The sequence below is a fragment of the Hoplias malabaricus genome, chromosome Y, assembly GCF_029633855.1.
Source record: "Hoplias malabaricus isolate fHopMal1 chromosome Y, fHopMal1.hap1, whole genome shotgun sequence".
Lineage (NCBI taxonomy): Eukaryota > Metazoa > Chordata > Actinopteri > Characiformes > Erythrinidae > Hoplias > Hoplias malabaricus.
Window position 1 is genome coordinate 50858163 of NC_089820.1, and position 22469 is coordinate 50880631.

General features: G+C 38.0%; 1 protein-coding gene across 1 annotated transcript; it reads left to right on the forward strand.

Annotated features, from left to right (window-relative positions):
- The first annotated feature begins 1017 nt into the window (after positions 1-1017).
- Positions 1018-21281, forward strand: LOC136679571 (anoctamin-9-like). Its single transcript, XM_066658180.1, has 24 exons — positions 1018-1236; positions 4176-4247; positions 5159-5296; positions 6440-6579; positions 6680-6729; positions 7293-7351; positions 7469-7554; positions 7683-7817; positions 7965-8058; positions 8542-8602; positions 8705-8787; positions 9468-9572; positions 9817-9981; positions 10415-10451; positions 10689-10800; positions 12583-12640; positions 12815-12912; positions 13207-13403; positions 13559-13711; positions 14421-14568; positions 14804-14923; positions 15393-15486; positions 16211-16323; positions 16430-21281. The coding sequence occupies exons 1-24, from the start codon at positions 1216-1218 to the stop codon at positions 16470-16472; spliced, it is 2382 nt and encodes a 793-aa protein (XP_066514277.1). The 5' UTR covers positions 1018-1215; the 3' UTR covers positions 16473-21281.
- The last annotated feature ends 1188 nt before the right edge of the window (positions 21282-22469 follow it).

The window sequence follows — 22469 nt, forward strand, 5'->3', positions numbered from 1 at the left end:
TATTGATGAAAATGACTGAAAATGATGGAAATGGAAAAAAATATTTTGGCTACAATTTACAGGACACCACCACAAACACCCAAAACATTTTACTCCCAGGGTTCCATGGAATCAGGTGTCAGTATTATGCTGGTTCTTGTACGGGAATATTCATTCATTCATTCATTCATTATCTGGTCACGGTGGGTCCAGAGCCTATCTGGAATCATTGGGCGCAAGGCGGGAAACACCCTGAAGAGGGCGCCAGTCCTCCACACTTTTGACTCGCCAATCCACCTACCAACGTGTGTTTTTGGACTGTGGGAGGAAACCGGAGTACCCGGAGGAAATCCACACAGACACAGGGAGAACACACCAACTCCTCACAGACAGTCACCCGGAGCGGGAATCGAACCCACAACCTCCAAGTCCCTGGCGCTGTGTGACCGCGACACTACCTGCTGCACCACCGTGCTGCCCTATGGGATTATGATATGTGGGAAACACAGTGAAAGATTTCTTCTTTGTACTTTCTCTGACAAAATTTAGTCCCTGATGACATATTCTGGAATACATTTAAGCTTAAATCCAGATGTTTTCATACTTACGTGTTGTAATTCAGGCCTCTTTTCCCAACCACCTCAAATTAGTGGGGCCAACATGGATTGAACACAGGTCAGCTGCTTTCAAACTGGGCATTGGGTGGATTCATACATGGATTATATATAGGACAAACATATAAAACCGTGGACAAATCTTGCTGGTACTCATTTTCTGCCCTTATGCCCTTCATAAGAGTATTTTAGTTGAGTTATTTCCTATTTGTGTTATTTGTTGTTTATTTTACGTTAAATTTTAACATGAAATGAACACTCGGACCAAAGACTACTCCATTACTGGCTAGTCTAAAAAGTCACAAAAAAAAAAAAGATTCACCACATGAGTCGATTCGACCGATTCTGTTACCTATTGAAAAGTGTCGGCTCAGTACAATGATTCAATCTCCAGTGTTTTAGAGCTCCTGTTCAACAGGTAGATAGCTGTTTGCATGCCTTCGCTCTCTGAATTCTCGCGGGGTGACGCGGAAGTGGACTACCTTTAAGACTGTTTGGATACTTAAAGGACTCTGTTGGTATCGTTTTGTTTTTATGCCTGAGATTTGGCCGGTGATGTGGAGGAGGGTGCTGTAGTGAATCCCGCGTTTTTGGACCCGAGTGAATTCCTCTGTAGCTTACAATGTACTTCAAGGAGCACAAGGTAATGGAATGAAAATGAATTGGGCTTTGGTTGATTTTCTTCAAGTTTAACGTCATAAATGACCTACATTTCTGTAAAGAATGACAGATGTTCGACATTAACTGGCTGAGATACCTCTTTGACCACTGGCTTATTTACCGCAGGTTACTCAGCTCCCTGACCGTTCGTCTGTGGTCTTTCAGTTTCACGGGAAAACGAGGACCGTCTTAATTTGGCGTAACATTTTCAAAACCGCCTTCGGGTCCCTGGAGGACACGGCTTAGAGTTGGCGCTCGATTCTAACTGAATGTTAACGAGTGTCTCCTCTAACTGTAACGGAATGATTTCTTCTACACATGAAAGTGAAGAATGTTTCGCAGGTGGTCAGGTGCGGTGTTACACGTATCAATGAATCAGTTTGTCTGGTTCAAGGCTCGCTGGCAAATACGCTTGTGCTAATTTTACCTGTCTGACACCGCTTAGCACGGCATGGTGATGGGTTTTATACAGGATGTATCAAAAATGTAGATGTCCATAATTAAACTTCATTTTTTTGTTTATGTAATGATGTATATACCTTATTACATTAAGCAAATTGCTAGTAATTGTCAGAAAAAACCTACATGTACCGACCATCAAAAATTACTTGTAAAAATGGCTTTTTAAGCCAAAGTTTAATTCTAACCCCTTTGTAAAATAATGTTTAAAGCATCATGTTTTACGCATTGTGTCTGAGAGCTTTTTGAGACATTGTAAACTTCTGTGTTGTGATGTTTGGTTACTGTCGACAGCTGTGAACAGTTTTGAGGCAGCAAGATTCTCCTGAATGATTTTTCTAGAACATTTTACGTGAAACTACTCTGAATAACTTTATTTAAATGTTTTTGGCCTTAAACAATAATGCTTTTGTTCATACGGATGTACTGCAGTTTCTATCAAGACAGGAAATCCTCCAAGAGAATTTGTATCTTGCCTGGAGGTGTTTTGTTGTTGTTGTTTTTTTACATAGTGACTGTGTTGGTATCACTCTTGTTTTGGATGAAGGGAGTAGCGAGAGAGATTCGGATGGATTGATTCAGCACTGGTTAAACTGGTTATGTTTAAACGACTTAGGAGTTTCTGTGATAAATATATGCCACTATATGGTATACATGTCTAATTTGGGTGGGAATGTGTTTACATGAGAATGTAATGTCGTTTTTATGACAACGACTGTAATGTTTAACTTGAAGGAACATCTGGTTTTACTTGCTGTATAAAATGTCTGTCAGACTTGAACAACCACCTGATTTGTACTAGGTATAACAACTAAATGCACCTCAGCACTTAGGGATATATGTTATGAAGTCCACTTCTTCAAAATAAATGGGATATAAGATAGTCATTTAACCTGGGGCGGTAATTCAAAAGCATAGTCTTCACTGCCGGTGTTGGAGAACACAGCCGGTGAAAGAACATTAATACCGCACATTTAGTCTAAAATCATTGAGAAACTCTGGTAATAATTACGTTACTCACCTCCTCATGTAAAATTAATCCCATCCAAACATTATTTAGAAGTCAGGGTTTATATGGATGAAAAGACATGTTGTGTATTTCTCGCTCATTTTCGTGTCTTACATTTCTGTCGCTCTCAAACTCAAGTTCTTGCTTTCAAGTTAAAGTGAACGCTTCAGGGGAGTCCCTACCCCAGGGTCAAGTCTGGGCCTGTATTTACCTTCTACCTGTAGGAGCAGTCTTTCTTTTACTGGCTCTGAATCAGATACAATTCCTTCTCACCCAATTATCTCAAACAATATGGCATTACCTCGTTGTAATGTGCCAACATAGTGGCTGTTTTAATGATTTTAAAATAGCTACACCTGTTCGTTCAGACAGCCCACACAAAACGTCTGTCGGTATCAGTAACTGTCACAAAATGACAAGTCTCACCTTCTGTTAGCTTAGCAAAGCATTTGCCTATCTAATGAGGCTGAGAGCAATTTGTGGTCATATAACTTTTATGTACATGGTACACTGTCTATTTACATAAAGCTCTTATTTTACTGTTATCTGATTTTTAAGAAGAACCGTGCACATTTTTCCTCATGCTTAATGTATTGGCCTGAGTTTTTGGAGAGTGTTGTGGTTGACCTAGAGGCTTGTATAAATTAAGATTAGATTTAAAGGGTTTTGGATGTAGGCGCTTTGGATGTAGGACTACAGACGTTTACAGAAAAAATTATCTAAGGAATGTAAATCTACAATAAACCTTGGCAAATAGAAAAAGACTATAATGCAGTGGTCAACTGGGCTTACATGTTTCTTACTACAGCTACATTGTATTATTGTATTATATATGTATTATATATGTGGCATTTAGCAGACAATCTTTCATAGAGTAAGTATAATTTTGCCCAAAGAATATTATTATTGTGGTGTGCTTAAGGTGTTGAACCCTGATGTATGATAGTGTGTGTGTGTGTGTGTGTGTGTGTGTGCTGTAGGTACTGTATATACTGTAATGTCACAGAGCAGTATAACATTATCTTACCAACCAGAAACTGTTACTTTGCATGTGGAATAATACTGAAGCATTTTTATAGGCATCTAATATAATGGGATGCAATGTAGCACACCATAAAACATTCTGATTAAAAAATGTCTGATTAGCATGAAAGCACCTCCTCCTGACTGCTGTGTGTGAGTGTGATCAGAAAAAGAAAGCTCTTTGTGGACATTAAAACTAATCAAATAAAAATAAAAATTAACATTCTGAAAATCACTTTAATTAAAAAATATTTTATAATAATAACAACTTTTCTGGAGAAGGAACCTTCAAATTGAGGTTAAGAGAATTTATTTTTCTTAGTTTTTTGGTCCATTATTTATGAACCCTTAAATTATTCTAAAGTGGGGGAATGGAGATGCTAAACATAAGCAGATCAGTGTTTTAAGAATGTTTTTGGTGTTTGCCACAGGATGACGTGGAGCTGCGGGTGAGGAGTAAGGAGAGCATCGACAACGGCAGAGAGGCCTTACTAACAACACCGGTATGAAACCAGCTACTAGAGAGGACTTGGGTTTTTCCTGGTTTTGATGTTGCACTCAAACTCATCAGTTGCCTCTAATGAATAAAAATACAGAGAGACTGATTAATTTGGCAGAGAATTGGAGGGGGAGGCCTATCAGAAAAAACTGGCTTTGGTGTTCATGTCCTGAATAATAAGTGTAAATGAATACCTTCCAAATACACCACATATTGTGAATGTATTTGGACTTCAGACTGTATATCTACTGCATAAACATTGCTACACGTTCAGTTTTGAACACGCCTAATACCAAATATGTGTTAGAGGAGTATAAAGCCTCTCAGGTTTGGACCATGCAGCTGTGGACCTATGGAGTACTGTTGAACTGGCATGATTTGGAGTAATCCTCTAACATCAGTATCTGACCTCATTAGAGCTTTTGTATTCAAACTTTTGATAAAGAGGTCTTTAAGGCATAGTTTCTCTTTTCTGTTGGTACTTGCACCTCACTTGTTGTGGCAAACATGGTGGTGATCTGCACTTTGCATTGTTAAAAATGTGACCTGGTTCACATAGAAAAGCTATTTAAAATTAGAAAAGTATAAAAGGCAGTCCACTGAAGATTAAATGTCACAGTATGTTTCTGCTACAGTTTACATTTGCAAAACTTTGTGAAACACCAAATGCATGTAAATACTTGCCTCACGGGGTCTTTACAGCCAACCATGGGATTCTCATAAGACTCTACTTACCACTTCCTCTAATTTGTTATGTTTCACGTCAGTAGCCAAAGCCATGTGTTCATACTCTATGGCCACAGGTGAAAAATGATGTAATGAATCTGACTGTATTTAATTTAGTTCAGTAATTTATAAACATTTGTTTCAATATTATAATAACCAGCATATATGTCTTTTGCTTTTTTTTTCCAGAGCTCTCCTAACAAGCCTGTTGTCAGATCATTCGACTGTATTCTGGTTGCTCATATAATTGAAGATGAGGGAACTCGGACATTCAAGAAGCAGGAGGCCTACATTAATGAGCTGAAGGCAAAGAACCTGAAAGTGACAGTGAGTATTACAGGGAACAGTGGGTATTACTTTGCATCTAATGTGGTCTAACCAAGAGTGGACAGTACTAAGGGGTTCATTGTTCAGGCATTTTTATCTGATATATCAAACGCTTTTTAGAGATGGTCTTGGAACATGTTGGGTTTTGCTCTATAATTCAATAAACCTGTTTTTATTCATTTTATTTACTATTCTTTAATAAGCTTAATACCACCATTATTATGGATAAGTAAATCATGTTTGACTAAGTGCACTGTACATAGACCATGTTATGAAAGGAAGTGATTTGTAGTATGACCACTAAAATGGCCTGATATCCATATTATGTAAACATAGCAGCTGTCCTTTGTATTGTATACATCTTTATTCAACATTAGGTTGAATAAAGAATTAAGCAAATTTTGCCATCTTTGTTTTGGAGATTGTTCTTTGTTTTGGTGGGTTTTTTTGTTGTTTGTACTGTAAAAACTTTTTTTAATCTTTCACTGGTCTGTAATGGCTAGAATTAACAGTCAGTGTGGTTTATGCATGTACACAAGCAAGGGCTTGGGCAGGTTTTTGTTTGACAACAAATGCAGTGAGACTCTTGCATAATAAATGTGCATGGAACACTTCTTCCAGTCACGAAATCTGATATTGGGTGCTCATTGGAGACACATTCAAGACATGTTGAGATAATGGAGGTAAATAGCTCTAGTCACTGTCACCTTAGGATTGTTTCACTCAGAATTCTTTCTTTCCACAAATGAACTTGGCCTTAAAGGACCATAAAGCCTCAGTAACTCAATCTAAAATTCTATTTTAAATAAATATTTTTTTCAATGGATTTATTTGAATTGTTCCTAAAATAATAAACAGATTAAGTTAATTATATATGATTGATAATGACAGTACATTTATAACGTCATCCCTCCAAAAATGAAACGTCCACCTCCACCTCTTTTAATGTTAAAAGGCTTTAGTTCTATTATCTATTTGAAAATTCATGCAACGTAAAGAGCCTCTGATGTATTCAAATTATTTAGGAAATGAGAATGGGGGAAAAAACAGGAAGACATGCAAAGAATTAGACAAACATGGTTAAGAAACCTGCTTTTTTTGCATTAATTTATGACTTAAACTCATTCTGCATTCTCTCAACAGCAAATCGTCCATGAAAACAAGGTGTTCTATGGTGTCCGAGCCCCCGAAGAGATCTTTGAGAAGTATAAGTATCTGCTGAAAGTGTCTGATTCTTGTAACTGGGTCTGTAAACAGAAAGATTCAATCCCAAATACCACCAGGTGAGTAAAGACCTCTGTGCTCTTTGCTCCTATAGTTTAATTTCAAATGTAAAATGTTGATCCTGCCTTACCAAATTGAATTCAATGTTGATTTCCGCAGAATCCGGGTTGTACATTTCATCTTGCACCACACATTTATTGGAACAGGAGGTGAGTGAAATGTCAACCGTTGTGGTTTTTATTTTTTTTAATTTCTTATTTTTTTATATAGACCAACCGTGGCTTGACATTGCCACTTTCACTTGAGCTTAATTTCAACTGACTCCAAGCAGCTACTTGAATAAAAAAGGCCTTAATGCTTAATACAATTCACTTAAATCCCCAAATAATTATTTCGCTTGTTGGGAATTTGCTGGAATTTTAGAAAATCTTCACTATTTTGCCCTGTGTGAACAAAACAGTTCTGAAGAAGGTATATTTTGGTCAGTTATGATGTAATTTAACTCCTCATAAAAACAGTATAATCTGTTAATACAGCAAATGGGGACAAACTATTTGTTTTTGAATTCTTTAACTGGTTTGTTGATATACTGATGTTTGGTGTACATGATGCAGTGGAAGCTTTTTCCAAAATTCCAGTTTCTGCAGTTTCAGCTTAGACCTGCAATTTCTAATACTGACATGCCACTGTCTTTACCATGAAAACGCAGCTTCTGGTGTCTGTAATGTTAGATGCAGTCTTTATTTTTATTTTTTATTGTTAACACCACCAGAGGGCCTGAGGGATCTTATGAAGCAAGATGCATTTGAAACGCTGTTCTGTCTCCATGAGGTGAACTTTTGTTTGTGTTTTATTTGTGAAGCTACATATTTACATTTCGATGCATAATTTGTGTAGTTATACATATTAAAGTATATATAACGTTTGAATGTATTTACTCTTTAAAAGAGGAAACAGCAGAAGAATCTCAAGAAAAAGTGGGCAAACTGGGGGGCTTTAAAACATCTCATTTACCAACCTGTAGATGATATAAGGTGAGGTCCAGACTGTGAACTTTATTATCGTTCTCACTCTCATATGCATAATTTAAGGAATATTGATATGAGAAAATATAAATTAATATAGAAATATAATATGTTTGATTTTTGGCCGTTTGCTTTAGGGAATATTTTGGTGAAAAAGTGGCATTATATTTTCTTTGGCTGGGATGGTATACACTCCTGCTGATCCCTCCAGCAGTTATCGGAGTGATTGTGTTCCTGTATGGATTGGCTTTTTTCAACACAAATCCCCTCATGTAAGTAAATCAAAATAGTAATAGTTAGGAACGTTCTAATTTCAGTCTAAATATTTGGTTGCATTGTTTGGCATTACTGGGATCATGAGGAGCAATCACATGAAGTAATGTTGAGGTCTGAGGTATGTGTGTGTGTGTTTTTTCCAGAAAAGAAGTCTGTGAGTCCAATGTCACAATGTGCCCAACATGTGACAAGAGGTGCCAAGTGTGGAAACTGTCTGACACGTGTTCCTATGCCAAGGTAGGAGAATAACAAAGCCTGATATGCATTAAAGTGACACATTTCTGGTTGTGAAATATGAAATACTAGATATACACATATTTGACTGCACACATTAGTTGAATCCTGTGTTAATGCTCGTATATAATAAAAATTATTATTCCCTGAATATAACAATGGTTATTAAAAAAAAAACATTGTACTGTTCAGGGAATACTTTTTGCTCGTTATGTTGCATGGCAACAAACTAATTAGCTTGGCAGGAGAGTAGTTTCTTGTTATTATTCTAAATAAAAAAATATATTTTTTTGCAAATTGGAGTTTGTATCATATTGTAATTTGTTGTTGTTTTTTAAAAAAGCAGTAAACCCCTCATGATTTTTAACAGTGATAATGGCATGGCTTTTCTTCATTCCTGGAATTCACAGCCTCTTTTAGGTTACTGTTTTATTAATTCCTTTATGCTTCAATTTGCCATTGATATACAGTAAACCTCTTGTTTAGGTGAGCCATTTGTTTGATAATGAAGGAACCGTGGCCTTTGCGATGTTCATGGCTATTTGGGGTAAGTGATGTTCCACATGTTGTGTTTGTCCACTCACTTTAGGACAACTATATGCAGCCCATAAATAATGGTTTATTATAAATTGTGACATGTTTGAAACAGCTACTCTGTTCCTGGAGCTGTGGAAGCGGCATCGGGCACTACACGTCTCAAAGTGGAACGTCTATGACTGGAATGAAGATGAGGTGGTGTATCATTTAGTTTGATTTAAATGAGACCTTTCTTTTTCTGTCACTTTAGAAATGAAGCACATTGCTGACTTTACTGTTGGATGCACTGTGATTCTTGAGAAAGGACCCATATATTCAGAAAATAGTAGAGAATGCTATTAATTTATTTAACTGATTAAAAAACATATTCATATTTAAAATAAATGAATATTTTCTAGAATTATTTTGCTTTGTGGGTGGCACAGTCGTGCAGCAGGTAGGTGTCGCAGTCTCACAGCTCCAGGGACCTGGAGGTTGTGGGTTCGAGTCCCGCTCCGGGTGACTGTCTGTGAGGAGTTTGGTGTGTTCTCCCTGTGTCTACGTGGGTTTCCTCCCACGGTACAAAAAATACATATTTGTAGGTGGATTGGCGACACAAAAGTGTCTTTAGGTGTGAGTGAATATGTGAGTGTTTGTCACCCTGCGAAGGACTGGCGCCCCCTGCAGGGTGTATTCCCACCTTACACCCAGTGATTCTGGGTAGGCTCTGGCCCCACCGCAACTATGAATTGCTTTGTAAATTTGTAGTCTATACTTGTGAAAATAAACATAGTCGTAATGATGGTAAGGTATTGAATCGTGGTATATACCAGTAATTATCTGGTTTGTGAGAAGATATTTCAGTGGATCTGATCAGAGCTGCATTTTATTTACAGGAAGAACTCATCCTGGAAATTGTAAATAACCCTCGCTGCAAACCAAAAGATTTTACTCATTCATACCTGCACAGCATTATGGTTACGCTGCTGGTCACAGTGGTGGTAAGAGATTGAATTTGTAACATTACATGAACAGTTTGTTGATTTTGTTTATTTAAATGTGAAAGAGTAGTTATGAGTAAGTGTGTGTGGGTGGGCTACTGATAAATGGAGACTGATAATTCAGTCACTCTACATCATGTAACCTGTAAGCTTTTACACATGCCTATTTTATTTTTTTCATACTTTATAGTGCAGTGCTAAGTACTGACTGTATCTGTGTGTTTTGTTTGGTAACTCTGTTTAGTTGGTGGTAATTATCGGCCTGACACATGCTCTGGTCATCTGCCGGGTTGTGTCTGCAATGCTCCTGTCCGACTGCTCGTGGAAGTTCCTGAGTGATAATGCCAATGTTGTAGCAGTGATGCTGGGAGCAGTACTGCATTATTTAACAATACAGATCATGACCAAAGTAAGTAAATCCAGCCTGATCAATACTGTTCAGTAATGAATGTTAAAGGATATCACCAGTTTACAGTAAAATAAAATTGTATTAACAAAATGTTAACCTACATACCCTTTTAATGTAGGTTAACGTAAAGGGATTATATTCTTAATAATTTGGCATCTAATGGCCAAATTATTGGCCAAACTATCTGGCACTAATTTACATTAGTCCCTTCATTATCTCCTGTGTTCAAATGATGAGTTTTTTGGTCAGCAACACTTTCAACATATCAGTGGTCAGATCATTGTTTTTATGTGGATTCTAAATGTGAAGGATATCTCTGGATCAGATGTGTTTTAGAAATGTAGTGCATAACCATTTATAAATATTGAAATGTCACATCTCCCATTAGGCTTTGTAGATTCTAGTTTGTAATATCATTTCCGTCTCTTTGCAGGTGAACAGATGTGTGGCCTTCAAGTTGTGTTCAATTGGTACGTACACAGTATGAAGGAATTACTCCTTTTGTATTCCGCCCTACTTGTATACCACCCTACCTGTCCTGAATTCAGCACTGGAATGTTGCTTGTGAACTTGATCTGTTCTGTGGCAGTTGGGGAGCTGGTTTGCATCATAAGATGTTATTTCGTTTGAAGCTTTGAGTCTTCTTCAACATTGTTATGATTTGTAATCTAACATGGTTGTGATTGTTTGGTTTTTTGACCCCGCAGAAAATGTTCGCTCTTTTGCGGCAACAGAGAGGAGTTTCACTGTGAAGATGTTCACCTTCCAGTTCTTCACTCTGTTCTCTTCACTTATCTATGTTGCATTTTTTCTGGGAAGGTAAAGACTATCATTATTACTTATTAATTATAAAATGTATTACTCTTTCTTTTTTTTCCCTCTCTCTTCACTTTATCACGTTTTAAAACATTTAGTAGTCATATGTACCTGGCTACTTTGGTACCAGTTGTTTTTAAAAATATATATATATATATATATATATATATATATATGCCAAATAAACAAAATTGTCAAAAGGTACAGTATATTTTACAAAATGATTTATTAATAAGGACTCGCTGTGTCATTTAATGTGAAGCACTATTTTTAAAGCGCTGTTGTTAAAGCCAAAGTATACGTTTGTGCCATCAACCTGCTAAACATAAGCCCCTTTTTCATGGTACCCCAGAAATGGTCCAGTGTTTACCTGAAGGATATGTATGTGCTGCTGCAGTTTTTGTCCTTTACTTTACACTAACTTCATCCCAGGGATATCCCAAGCCCAAGGGGGAGAGCATGTGTCAATAGAGTGTGGAATGGAACACACTGCACTGGGGCTGCCCCAAGTCTAAATCAAGCGAAACATATCCTGCTGTGAGATCGCTTCTGGCAGAAAGTCTCTTGCTGTGCATTTTGAAAAACCTGATACTCCAGAGTTTCTCTGGAGTTTCTCTTCAGTTCATTGTCTGCAGATGACTGTGGGAGTGGCTTACTTAATATGTTACTATGTCTGTAGTTACATATTTAGCATGATGCTGCTTTATGTGCTTCACATTAGAAAACATTTTAAATCCCATAACTTTGTTCAGAAAGAGCCTAGGGAACAATGTCTATCCATCCATCCATCCATCCATTCATTTATCCAGCTCAGGGTCGGGGTGGGTCCAGAGCCTACATGGCATCATTGGGCGCAAGGCGGGAACACACCCTAGAGGGGGCGCCAGTTCTTCACAGGGCAACACAGACACACACATATTCACTCACACACACACACCTACGGACACTTTTTGAGTCGCCAATCCACCTACCATCGTGTGTTTTTGGACTGTGGGAGGAAACCGGAGCACCTGGAGGAAACCCACGCGGACACGGGGAGAACACATCCACATCTCACAGACAGTCACCCGGAGGAAACCCATGCGGACACGGGGAGAACACGGAACAATGTCTAATTTATTCATTCATTCATTCACTCATTATCTGTAAGCGCTTATCCAATTCAGGGTCGTGGTGGGTCCAGAGCCTACATGGAATCATTGGGCGCAAGGCAGGAACACACCCTGGAGGGGGCGCCAGTCCTTCACAGGGCAACACAGACACACACATATTCACTCACACACACACACCTACGGACACTTTTTGAGTCGCCAATCCACCTACCATCGTGTGTTTTTGGACTGTGGGAGGAAACCGGAGCATCCGGATGAAACCCACGCGGACACGGGGAGAACACACCAACTCCTCACAGACAGTCACCCGGAGGAAACCCACGCGGACACGGGGAGAACACACCACACTCCTCACAGACAGTCACCCGGAGCGGGAATCAAACCCACAAACTCTAGGCCCCTGGAGTTGTGTGACTGCGACACTACCTGCTGCACCACCGTGCCGCCCTGTCTAATTTAGCATATTTTATTAAATATTTCTGTAATCTAAAGTCTTAATTCAGGTTTGATTAATGTGTTTAAGATACATACACTTAATCATTGCAGCTGAATAAAACCCTTCATATGGATGCCTCATGTTGTGTATGATGTGCATTTTAAGCATCTATCAGTATGGTCCAGTCTGTCCGAGAAAGACAGCACTATGTGTAATGATCATATGTTTTCTGTTTAGGATTAATGGCTACCCTGGCAATTATGTGCGAATAGCAGGGAAATGGAGACTGGAGGAGGTATAATTTATATAAATGATTACACAAAGTTTAAAATAATATATCCATAAGTATGTATCCTGGATGAATTATGTATTGACATGATTACATTTTTTGTTGTCCCTGACATATAAATTCATCAGCTGTATATCTGGTTATGTTTCTACCTGAAGACATTTGTCTGTTTTATTCCAGTGCCACCCCAGTGGCTGCCTGACTGACCTTTTCATCCAAATGGCTGTCATTATGATCCTTAAACAAACTATCAGCAACATTTTTGAGTTCACTGGGCCGTAAGTGTATTACTTTTATTTATATATATATATATATATATATATATATATATAATATTATAATATATAATATATTATAATATTATAAATTATTATTATTTATATATATATTTATATATATTTGACAGTCACATAAAAATGACCTAGTTTTGAGTTGTTTAATTATTTATATTTTGTTAAAATAGTTGTCAGTTGTACTTCACCTGGTGCTGGTTTAATGAAGAGTTGGTCAGTGGAAATACACATTGACTTCAATAACAGTTATTTTCTAAAATGTCCCTTATTTCTTCCTAGTTGGCTGCATCTCTTTCTGAAGAGAACAGCATTTAAGAAGCAGCTCAGGAAGTGTGGGAACTGCTACAGGAAGGCGTGTCGTGAAGAGGGTGCCGACATTGAGCCATGTGACCTCTGCAATCTTCGTGATTGGCTGAAAAACTACCATCTGAATACTGTCAATGCCTTCAGCCTGTTTAATGAGTTCTTGGAAATGGGTGTGTGTGTTTAAACTGCACTCCACAGTCTTCCCATTGTTCTTCCTGTAGCCTCTTTGCCTGGAGATTACCTTCATTTCCATTATGTTGTTTGGTCTGCCTTAATTGTGCTGAACTCACTGTAATGTTCATAATGCATTCACTCTTCTCTGCAGTGATACAGTTCAGCTTCACCACCATCTTTGTGGCTGCCTTTCCCCTTGCTCCATTACTGGCGTTGATTAACAACATTTTTGAGATTCGACTCGACGCCATCAAAATGCTGCGTCTAGAACGCCGCCTGGTACCAAAGAAAACCAATGATATTGGTGAGCCACAGTTTTATGTATGCAAATATAATCTAGAGTAAAGGTTATGAAATCAACACTATATATAACTCAGACAGAGACACCGCTGTAGCTAACAGAAGTAAACTATACATTCTGGGTCCTAGCCATTCTTTTCTATTGGAATAATAATAAACAAAATTGCTGATATATTGCCTTGGGATAAATACATTTTCTTACTGAACGGCACTGGATCCTGTGAATTCTAGTCACTGATAAGTCAGTATGTGCAAATTATTACTCATGCAATTACAACAGATTTCACTCCAAATAATTTTAACACTTGATTAAGAATGCCAAATTATTAATGTGTTAGATTTTACTGCTACATAAGCATGCTTTCTTCAGTGTTTACTATTCATTCTTCCTGTAGAATAGTGGTGGTCCTCAGTCGTGCATGTTGTAGATTTCTCCTCATTCCACACAACCACTTCAACCTCTGAAATGATTGACAGCTCATTAGTTGCATCAGATTTGCTGGGAGTAGAGGTGTCTGAGAAATGGGCCACCAGGACTAGCATGGAGAACTTTATTTTGGTGTGATGCGTGCAAAAAAAAATCCTTGCTGTTCTGTATATTTACTTATTTTACTAATTATAAAAGTACATTTTACTGAATAATTTCAGTGAAAGTTGTTCAAATGGTGTTAGACATTCCTAATGAATTTTGCTGTGTATATATTTTTGCTTAGGTGTCTGGACTCATATATTAGAAGCTATTGGGGTGATGGCTGTCATCGCTAATGGACTAGTGATTGGCATTTCATCAGAATTTGTTCCACGTCTGGTTTATCGCTACCGCTTCGGACCATGTGCCAACGGGACAGCCACAGATCTACAGTCAGTTATCAGTTATTGACCTATTAATACTGCTTTTTCTGCCATTTACTGACATTCTTTACAACATGCTGTAATATATACAATATCCCCTGCATTAACCAGGACTGATATGCAATATAAAGCCTTAATGTGTGCTTAGCTGAATTTACATTTAAAAGATTATGCCAGTTTGGCTTCATATCTAGATGACAGAGAGCAGCCATTTGCTTTTTAACAATGCAGCTCTTGTTATTAGGTGTATGGCTGGGTACATTGACTACACCCTCACCACAGCGTATATGTCGGATGAAAAAGTGCATCAGGACTTTGCCCCTAACCAGATGATTTTAGATGGGTTCAATGTCACTCACTGCAGGTATGTTTTTTTTTTTTTTTTTTTTTTTCCTGCACACATAAAAACATAAACATGCCTTTGAACAACTTATAAATAATATGTTAAACAATGAAAAGACTAAACCGTGAGTGTTTAATTTCAATGGAGAAATTCAGTAACATTTCACTCCTCACTCCCAGTTCAATCATTACAATACATCTACATCGTTACTGTGGACATTAATGCCCCTATACTTAGAAAAGAACAGAAAATGTAATTTGAATGTGCTGTATGGAAAAAGGCAAAACTATTCTTAACTATAATTCTCTTCTAATGCAATTAGAAATTAAATAACACAATGTAAAGCATTACTATTTGTCTATTGCTGCTGAAATGTTCACACAGTTTATAGGGCAGCTACTGTGTTCAAATAGTGTAGGTCAAATAAAGGTCAAATAAAAACTAAATGGCTAAGACTAGCTCCAGTATATACATTTTTTCCATTCTCCAGCTACAAGGACCATCGTGATGAGTATGACCAAAGCTTCACCTCACAGTATTGGCTCATACTAGCTGCCCGTTTTGCCTTTGTTATCCTGTTTGAGGTATGTCACTTTTTTTTATCTGGAAGTGTGACATAATTTATGTTGGGTCCATTTCTGTTGCTTTAAAAAAAGATTCCCGCTCCGGGTGACTGTCTGTGAGGAGTTTGGTGTGTACTCCCTGTGTCCATGTGGGTTTCCTCCGGGTGCTCCGGTTTCCCCACAGTCCAAAAACACACGTTGGTAGGTGGATTGGTGACTCAAAAGTGTCCGTAGGTGTGAGTGTGTGTGTGTTGCCCTGTGAAGGACTGGCGCCCCCTCCAGGGTGTATTCCCGCCTTGCGCCCAACGATTCCAGGTAGGCTCTGGACCCACCGCGACCCTGAACTGGATAAGCGGTTACAGACAATGAATTAATAAATGGATAATTGCTAATAATGAATTAAGAACACTCTGTATATGGGATCCTACAATTTTTTTCCCCAATAGCATTTTGTCATTTTCCAATTAAAAAACATATATGTCCCAAAATAGTAACTTAAAAACATTTTTAACTTTCAATGGAAGTCAGTGACAAAGTATTTTAGTCCAAGTCATTTTGGAACATCTCTATTAGTTCAATTTGAAGAACAGCCGCTGTGTTCAAATGATGTAGTAAGCTAAAAATCGACAGAAATAGAGATGCGTGTTTTTAATTGGACAGCAATGATTTATTCATGCTCACTTTGAAAAGATAATTCCCCAATTGTAAGATTTTTCAGTTGATGCATCCTCTGTCTCCTCTGCAGCATGTTGTGGTGATGTGTAAGTTATTTGTTGGCTGGTTTGTGCCTGATAACCCCATTCGAGTAAAAAATGCAAGGCTTCATGACAAATTGTACCGGCTAAAGGATGAACTGCAGTGAGTATTTATTTACTTATTTATTTAAAGCTTGAATTATTTGTAACACTTCTTTCTCTTTCATTGTTTGTGGCTCTGAGTGGATGTTTTCCTTTTATCGTTTTAGGGAAATGAGTGAAAGATTCGACAGCAGGTCAACAGATGTTTAATCAATGAAGGATATATTTCACATCTTCCTAACTGAAGCTAAGAAAAGGACTGCACATAAACAGAGACTTGATATGTTCAGAGATGATGGGGTAATGAGATAATGGACTTAAGCCATAATTTACAGCTGGACTGGAGGTTGGGACCACTTTGCCATATCTGATATTTGACTTGTTTTACATTTTAACTTGTGGTCTTCTTTATGAAGAGTGTATTTTCCCAACTTTTCTTTGCTTTTTCTCTCAGCAGAACATTTTTTTAAACACTGGGCACTTGATAGAAAGTGGGGACTGCTGCTTTGTGGGTGTGCTTTTTGCAGGAGATTTTAGCATGCTTAATTTCACTGCTCCCTGTGATGTGATGGTATCTCAAACCAAAGAACTTTCTGTTAATTAAGGAAGGATTGGTCCTTTCCACCATCAAACAGCAGTGAAGATTTATGAAAGTAGTTTTTTAGTATTTTTGCTTAAAGTGCAGTTCACATACAACGAAGAGTTAAATTTGCTTTCTAGACCCTGAATTAATTAGTTAATGTTCCATAGAGTGGATCTACCACATGGGGACAACCATGTTTAAAACAGGCACAATATCTCTGATAGATGTCCTGATAATAGCTGTTTTATTATGAGAAGAACTCCATGGAGGTAAGGACTGATTGTGCCTTTTGAAGTGTTGGTTGCTGTGCATATTGCTTCCTCTTGGTGGCAGCAAAGGCAGCATGAGAATAGAGAAGAGATAGTCACTGTATTGTTCATGCTTGATGTAATGTGCCATGTTAGTGCCTTATTGGATCAGTGCAGTTTGTTATTGATTGGCTTTACTCTGGACGTTTCTTTTATTAATTTGTGCACATGAAGGGGCTGATTTGACCTAAAATGAACTATTTTATGGTTGTGTTTTATGGTTGTGTTACAGAACCTGTGAATATGTGAAATCTTTCTTTCTGTTGCATTCGCAGGGCTACAAGGTAAACTTTTATAGCTATTTCTTTTACGTAGTTCATAAAATGCCTTAAGCCTTCAGATGTTTTACAAAGAAATGCTAAATTTAAGATGCTAAATATGTGTGGTCTGTTTTACAATTTCTGGTACGTACTGTAATATCAGTTAATTTACTGCAAATAACAATGTTCTTATCAGTGGTGGACAGTAACGAAGCCAATGTAATTCGCTACTGTACTTAAGTACTTTTTTCTTGTACCTGTACTTTACTGAAGTCTTTCCATTTTGGAAGACATTTTACTTTTAACTCCACTACATTTCAAAGTCAAATATCTTACTTTTTACTCCGCTACATTACGAAAAGCTGCCGTTCCATTTGGTTTATGTGTGATTTAAAAGCTTAAAGTGTGAACAAAACTCCCTGCTCCGCACGGCTCTCCGTGTGACACACAACAATGTCGTTGCTAGGAGATGAACGAACAGAGTAGCCGCACTAAAATCAGTGAAAACCAATAATACCAAAGCCAAATTTCATGCGATTTTGAGACTCTAAGTAATCACTTTCAGTGCTTAGAATTGTTATGAATTAATAAAACATTATTTGTACCGTTTAGTATTTGGTTGTTATAGTTATATTCATTCATATTCACGGTTTACACACAGATTACTGTAGATGTCACAAATCACTCACAGAGGGAGGTTTATTAAACACAATAAGTGAAGCAAGGGCATAGAATTAGAATGTGTCCCCACCAATATCCAGCGATTATTGACTTGTCCCCACCAATTATTAATAAAAACAAAAATCTGTCAACGTCTCATTAACCTAGAGGTACAGAAAGGGTTAAATCATGTTTTCTGCTCCAGTCCTACCTCCCTGTAACACACATGGGCAGTGTGATTGGCTGTGCCTTTCCCTGCTGTCACGTGAGTCTCTGTAGTTTGGTTATTAGCAGCAAGTGCGAGACTCGGGTGCATTGTGGGTGACACGATGGGCGTCAAAAGCGAGTGAGGATGGGAGCAAAAAAGAAGAAAGTGGACATAAGGAGCTTTTTTTGAGTGGTACATTCATAGGTCCCCACCAATGTCAAGAGCAAATCTACGCCATTGAAGTGAGCTCAAACCCAGAAGAAACATTCCAAAATCCAAAAATAAGTACAGCAAGATTAACAAGTCCAAAGACAAAAACGAGTATCAGGCAGAAAGTCAGAAAAAACAAAACCGTATTCTGTTTAAAAAAAAAAAAAAAAAAAAAAACTAGGTGTTTCAGACTTGCAGAAATAGCTCAAACTATACTCTGCAACTGTGGACAAAACAGAGCTTAAAGGAACACTATGTAATATTTTTACCTTAAAATTACAGCTTCAAACTCATTGTGATGCCTCATTGACCTGTAATAGGGAGAACGGAGCCTCTGTTGTTACTACTCTCGGCTCAGCACTGCAGAAACTGCACTATGTAACCTTTGGAGGAGTATAGGAAATCACCCCTTCCCTTTCCCTCTCTACCAATTTCAGTACAGTGCTGTAAAAGTTAACTGCACTCTTTAAAGTGCACTGTTTAGGGAGTATAGTCTAGAGGAGTTAATATTTCTGGACTTTTTGACTTGAGCAACTTGTACTATGTTCGATTACAAACCAAAAACCACAGTTGTCGTGGTTTGTGTATATGCAGTGAGTCACATTTCTGGAGAGGTGCAACACAGAAGAATAAATTGGGCTTAATACCCTGGAGACAGTGACCTCTGTTGGTTTGGAGGGGCATTACCTTGGGTGTATGTAATAGTTAATATATCATCATTCATTGTATTTAATCTTTGGCCATTCCTGCTGTGTTCAGTGTCAGACTAATTAATGACACTCTATTAAAAGACTGGGGAACCAAGAGTGACAGTCTTTTCTCCTACGATGTGTTAAGCACGAGTTTTGTTACAAAAATTATAATATGATATTAGAGCCATAATACGTCATGGTACTTTTACTTTTGATACTTGAGTACATTTGAAGGTAAATACTCTTAAGTGGAGATCTACAACGAGGACTTCTACTTTTACTGGAGTAATATTTTACCTTGTGTATCTGTACCTTTACTCAAGCACATGCTTTATGTACGTTGTCCACCACTGGTTCTAATACTTTTATTTTCTTGTACTTTGAATTATACATGCTCTATACGTCCTGCTGCCAGTGTCGTGCAAATATCACCGCTCTTAAGGATTATTTATACTCCCTTTAATTATCTAAATGAATATGTCTGTTTTAAACATTGTAACTGTCACTGCCTGTATATTTTATGTTGGCGTAGATGTTAGGAAATACATCCAATTGAGTACAACAACAAACATGCTGACTGTGGAGATAATAATCTCCAGAATAATGGCTGTGCTCTGTGAGACCATTAAATACTTCATAACATGTGGATGGAGAATTCTTTTCATTTATTTTAACAGCGAGCATGTTTTGCTTCAGTTATGTGTTGCACTGCCCCCACAGTTTCCAGTGCACTCTTCAGTTCTGTTGTTATCTGTAAGCCTTCAGGGGACGTGCACAAACATGAGTGAAATGATAAATCTCCTTATTTAAAGTAGCACTAGGTAAGATTAAGTATTTTTGCCCTTGGACTTACCCCCTACAGTTGCAGAGTGTAATCCACTTTTACAGCACTGTCCAGAAATCAAAGGGGTGGGGGTGTGGCCTCCTACCCTCCTCCAGAATGTACACAGTACATCTCTGAGCACAGAGTAGAAATACAGAGCCTCTGTTCTCAATGCTACAGGTCAGTGAAGCCTCACAATGATTTTGCCTTTTAGACCACCCTTAGTTTTGTTAATTTCCTGTCAAAACCATTAAGTGCCATTTTTACAAAGAGATTAGGTGTAATATCAGTTTCTTCATAAGGTCTGAGAAAATCCGCAGTCGTTTCCCTCTGTCCTCACACTGTTTGACAGCTCACAGCTACGGGTCTGATAGAGTGTAGCTCTCAAAAACACATTACAGAGAAAGGGAGACGGGACAGAAACGTAGATGTAAATCAAACAAACCTTTTGATGCTCTTAGAATGGCTTACTATCACTGAATGTCTTTGGGATTTCTTGTATCACGTGCAGCAGAAAAACAACTTCTAATACTGAACTTTCTGATGACAAGTAACGTCATATAAGCAGATGCATTTTGATATATTTATCTATTGAGGCATCTGTAATTTTATGTTTATCATAATTTTAGCTTTGTTCCTGATATTGAAAAATGTGTAATGGCTGGTTTTACTGTGTATTAAACAATGGAAAGTGGCCTTTGATATTTGTACTGTACTGTGTAGTGCTTATGATGCCGTGTGTAATAAGGTGGCGCAGTACATTTTTATGGCGCACCATTATGATTCTGCTTGTTTCCAGGGAATATTCAATTTAAAGGTGATCTGACTCTTGTTTATCTTCATGTAATTTTAAAAAACGTGTTTTCTTCACTGTTTAAGGAAGTGTATCAACGTCAATGAATTTGATGTTTTAAGGCCCTTTAACACCTTAAAAACATCTTGTGAATTTCGGTTGTATCACTGTGCCCTAGTGGGTGGGGAAAGTTATATTAACCAATGACCTCAGGTTATCTCCTCACCCTCCCAGCTGACATGGAGTGAACATGTGGGTGTTATACAGATCAGCCGGGGGCAGGGGCTGCTTACTGTGACACTAATTGTGTAAAAATTTGCATTGCTTGTTTGTGTTTTTTTTAGTCGCTTGTAAAACCAAGTTCATATCAGTTGCAAATATTTATAAAATGTTTTTGATGTTATCTATCTCTGTACATGCAGATGTAGAAATGTATAACGCAGTGAAGGGTTTACATCTGTGGATTTTGCACAATAAATCTATCAAACCCCGTCACTCTCCTGAAAGTGTCGATGTTCCTGCATTTTTACATTTTTCTTCAAACAGGTATTAAACGTGTCCTGCTGCTGACCTCTGTTACTTCGTCACAGGGACCATTCCATTTGGATGCCTTTGAAAAGAGTGCAGAAGAAAGGCAAAGGGGTTTGTTTAGCTTCCTAAAGGTCTGGATCTGTCAGTTTTCCAGCTAAACACAGCTCAGTTCTTTGACCTCCAAAAAGTTTATCCAGATGCAATGTGATCTCAATTACAAAGCGTATTTTTAATTGTGTAACCTTCCACGACATTCCAGCCACGTAGTCTCTACAGCTGTGTGCGAGGGGGAAAAAGATCTGGAACCATTTACACAGCATTTAGTGTTGATTTCAGCATTTAAAACAGGGCTTAATTAATAGTGAAGCATTCTGCATTTTTTCATTGTATTTATAGACTTTTAGGGACTCCCTGTTGTGAAAATCACATTTTTTAGATTGTTAACATCTCTGTGAGGTGTTCTTCATTTAACATGCTAAAAAATAGAGGTATCACGCACAGAATGAGCAGTCTACAACATGGCTGAGCATTTTTTCCTTGGAAGCTCGTGTCTTAAAAACACAGCCAGGGTTCCTATGTCATATGTTTATAAATAACATCTTAACTTCCAACCAGTAATTAGTCATCACCAATAAAACCCTGTTAGCTGTTTACTAAATTGCCCAGTAACACGCAATGCCACCAAATCTGGGAGGAGAACAAGCATGTGATTTGTCTGGGACCGTGTTTAGCATCATCGCCTGTGATGGCTGGCACTGTGCCATGTAATCATGGGATTGAATGGCCATCCCTCCACAGACAGTAAAGCAAAACGTGCACTCTTAAGAGTCCTAGCCTGAGATTGTGAAGGCAGCAGCACCCCCCAACCCTCATTGATAGGGCCACATTTTGGACATTTCCACCACTCAGGAGCCCTCAATTTGTGCAATGTTCATGTCCAGAACTGGAGATTTAAAATGTAGTAGCAGCACAGAAGCTGAGGTATTTTTACTACTGTCTCTTTAACGATTACAAAACTTCCTGAGACTTTTTGCAACACAGGGGCACATATTTCCAGATGCGGTATTTGTGGGGCTTTCTCACTGGAACAAACACTCAACACAAACCAAATGCTCATCAGAGATGTTTTGGTGTTGACT

Bases quoted from the DNA above. Each gene is read 5' to 3' on its own strand.
- LOC136679571 (XM_066658180.1), top strand. From the start codon at position 1,216: ATGTACTTCAAGGAGCACAAG. The intron at 6,580-6,679 runs GTGAGTAAAGAC...TGATTTCCGCAG, and splicing joins TCAATCCCAAATACCACCAG to AATCCGGGTTGTACATTTCA. The intron at 9,982-10,414 runs GTAAGTAAATCC...GTCTCTTTGCAG, and splicing joins CAATACAGATCATGACCAAA to GTGAACAGATGTGTGGCCTT.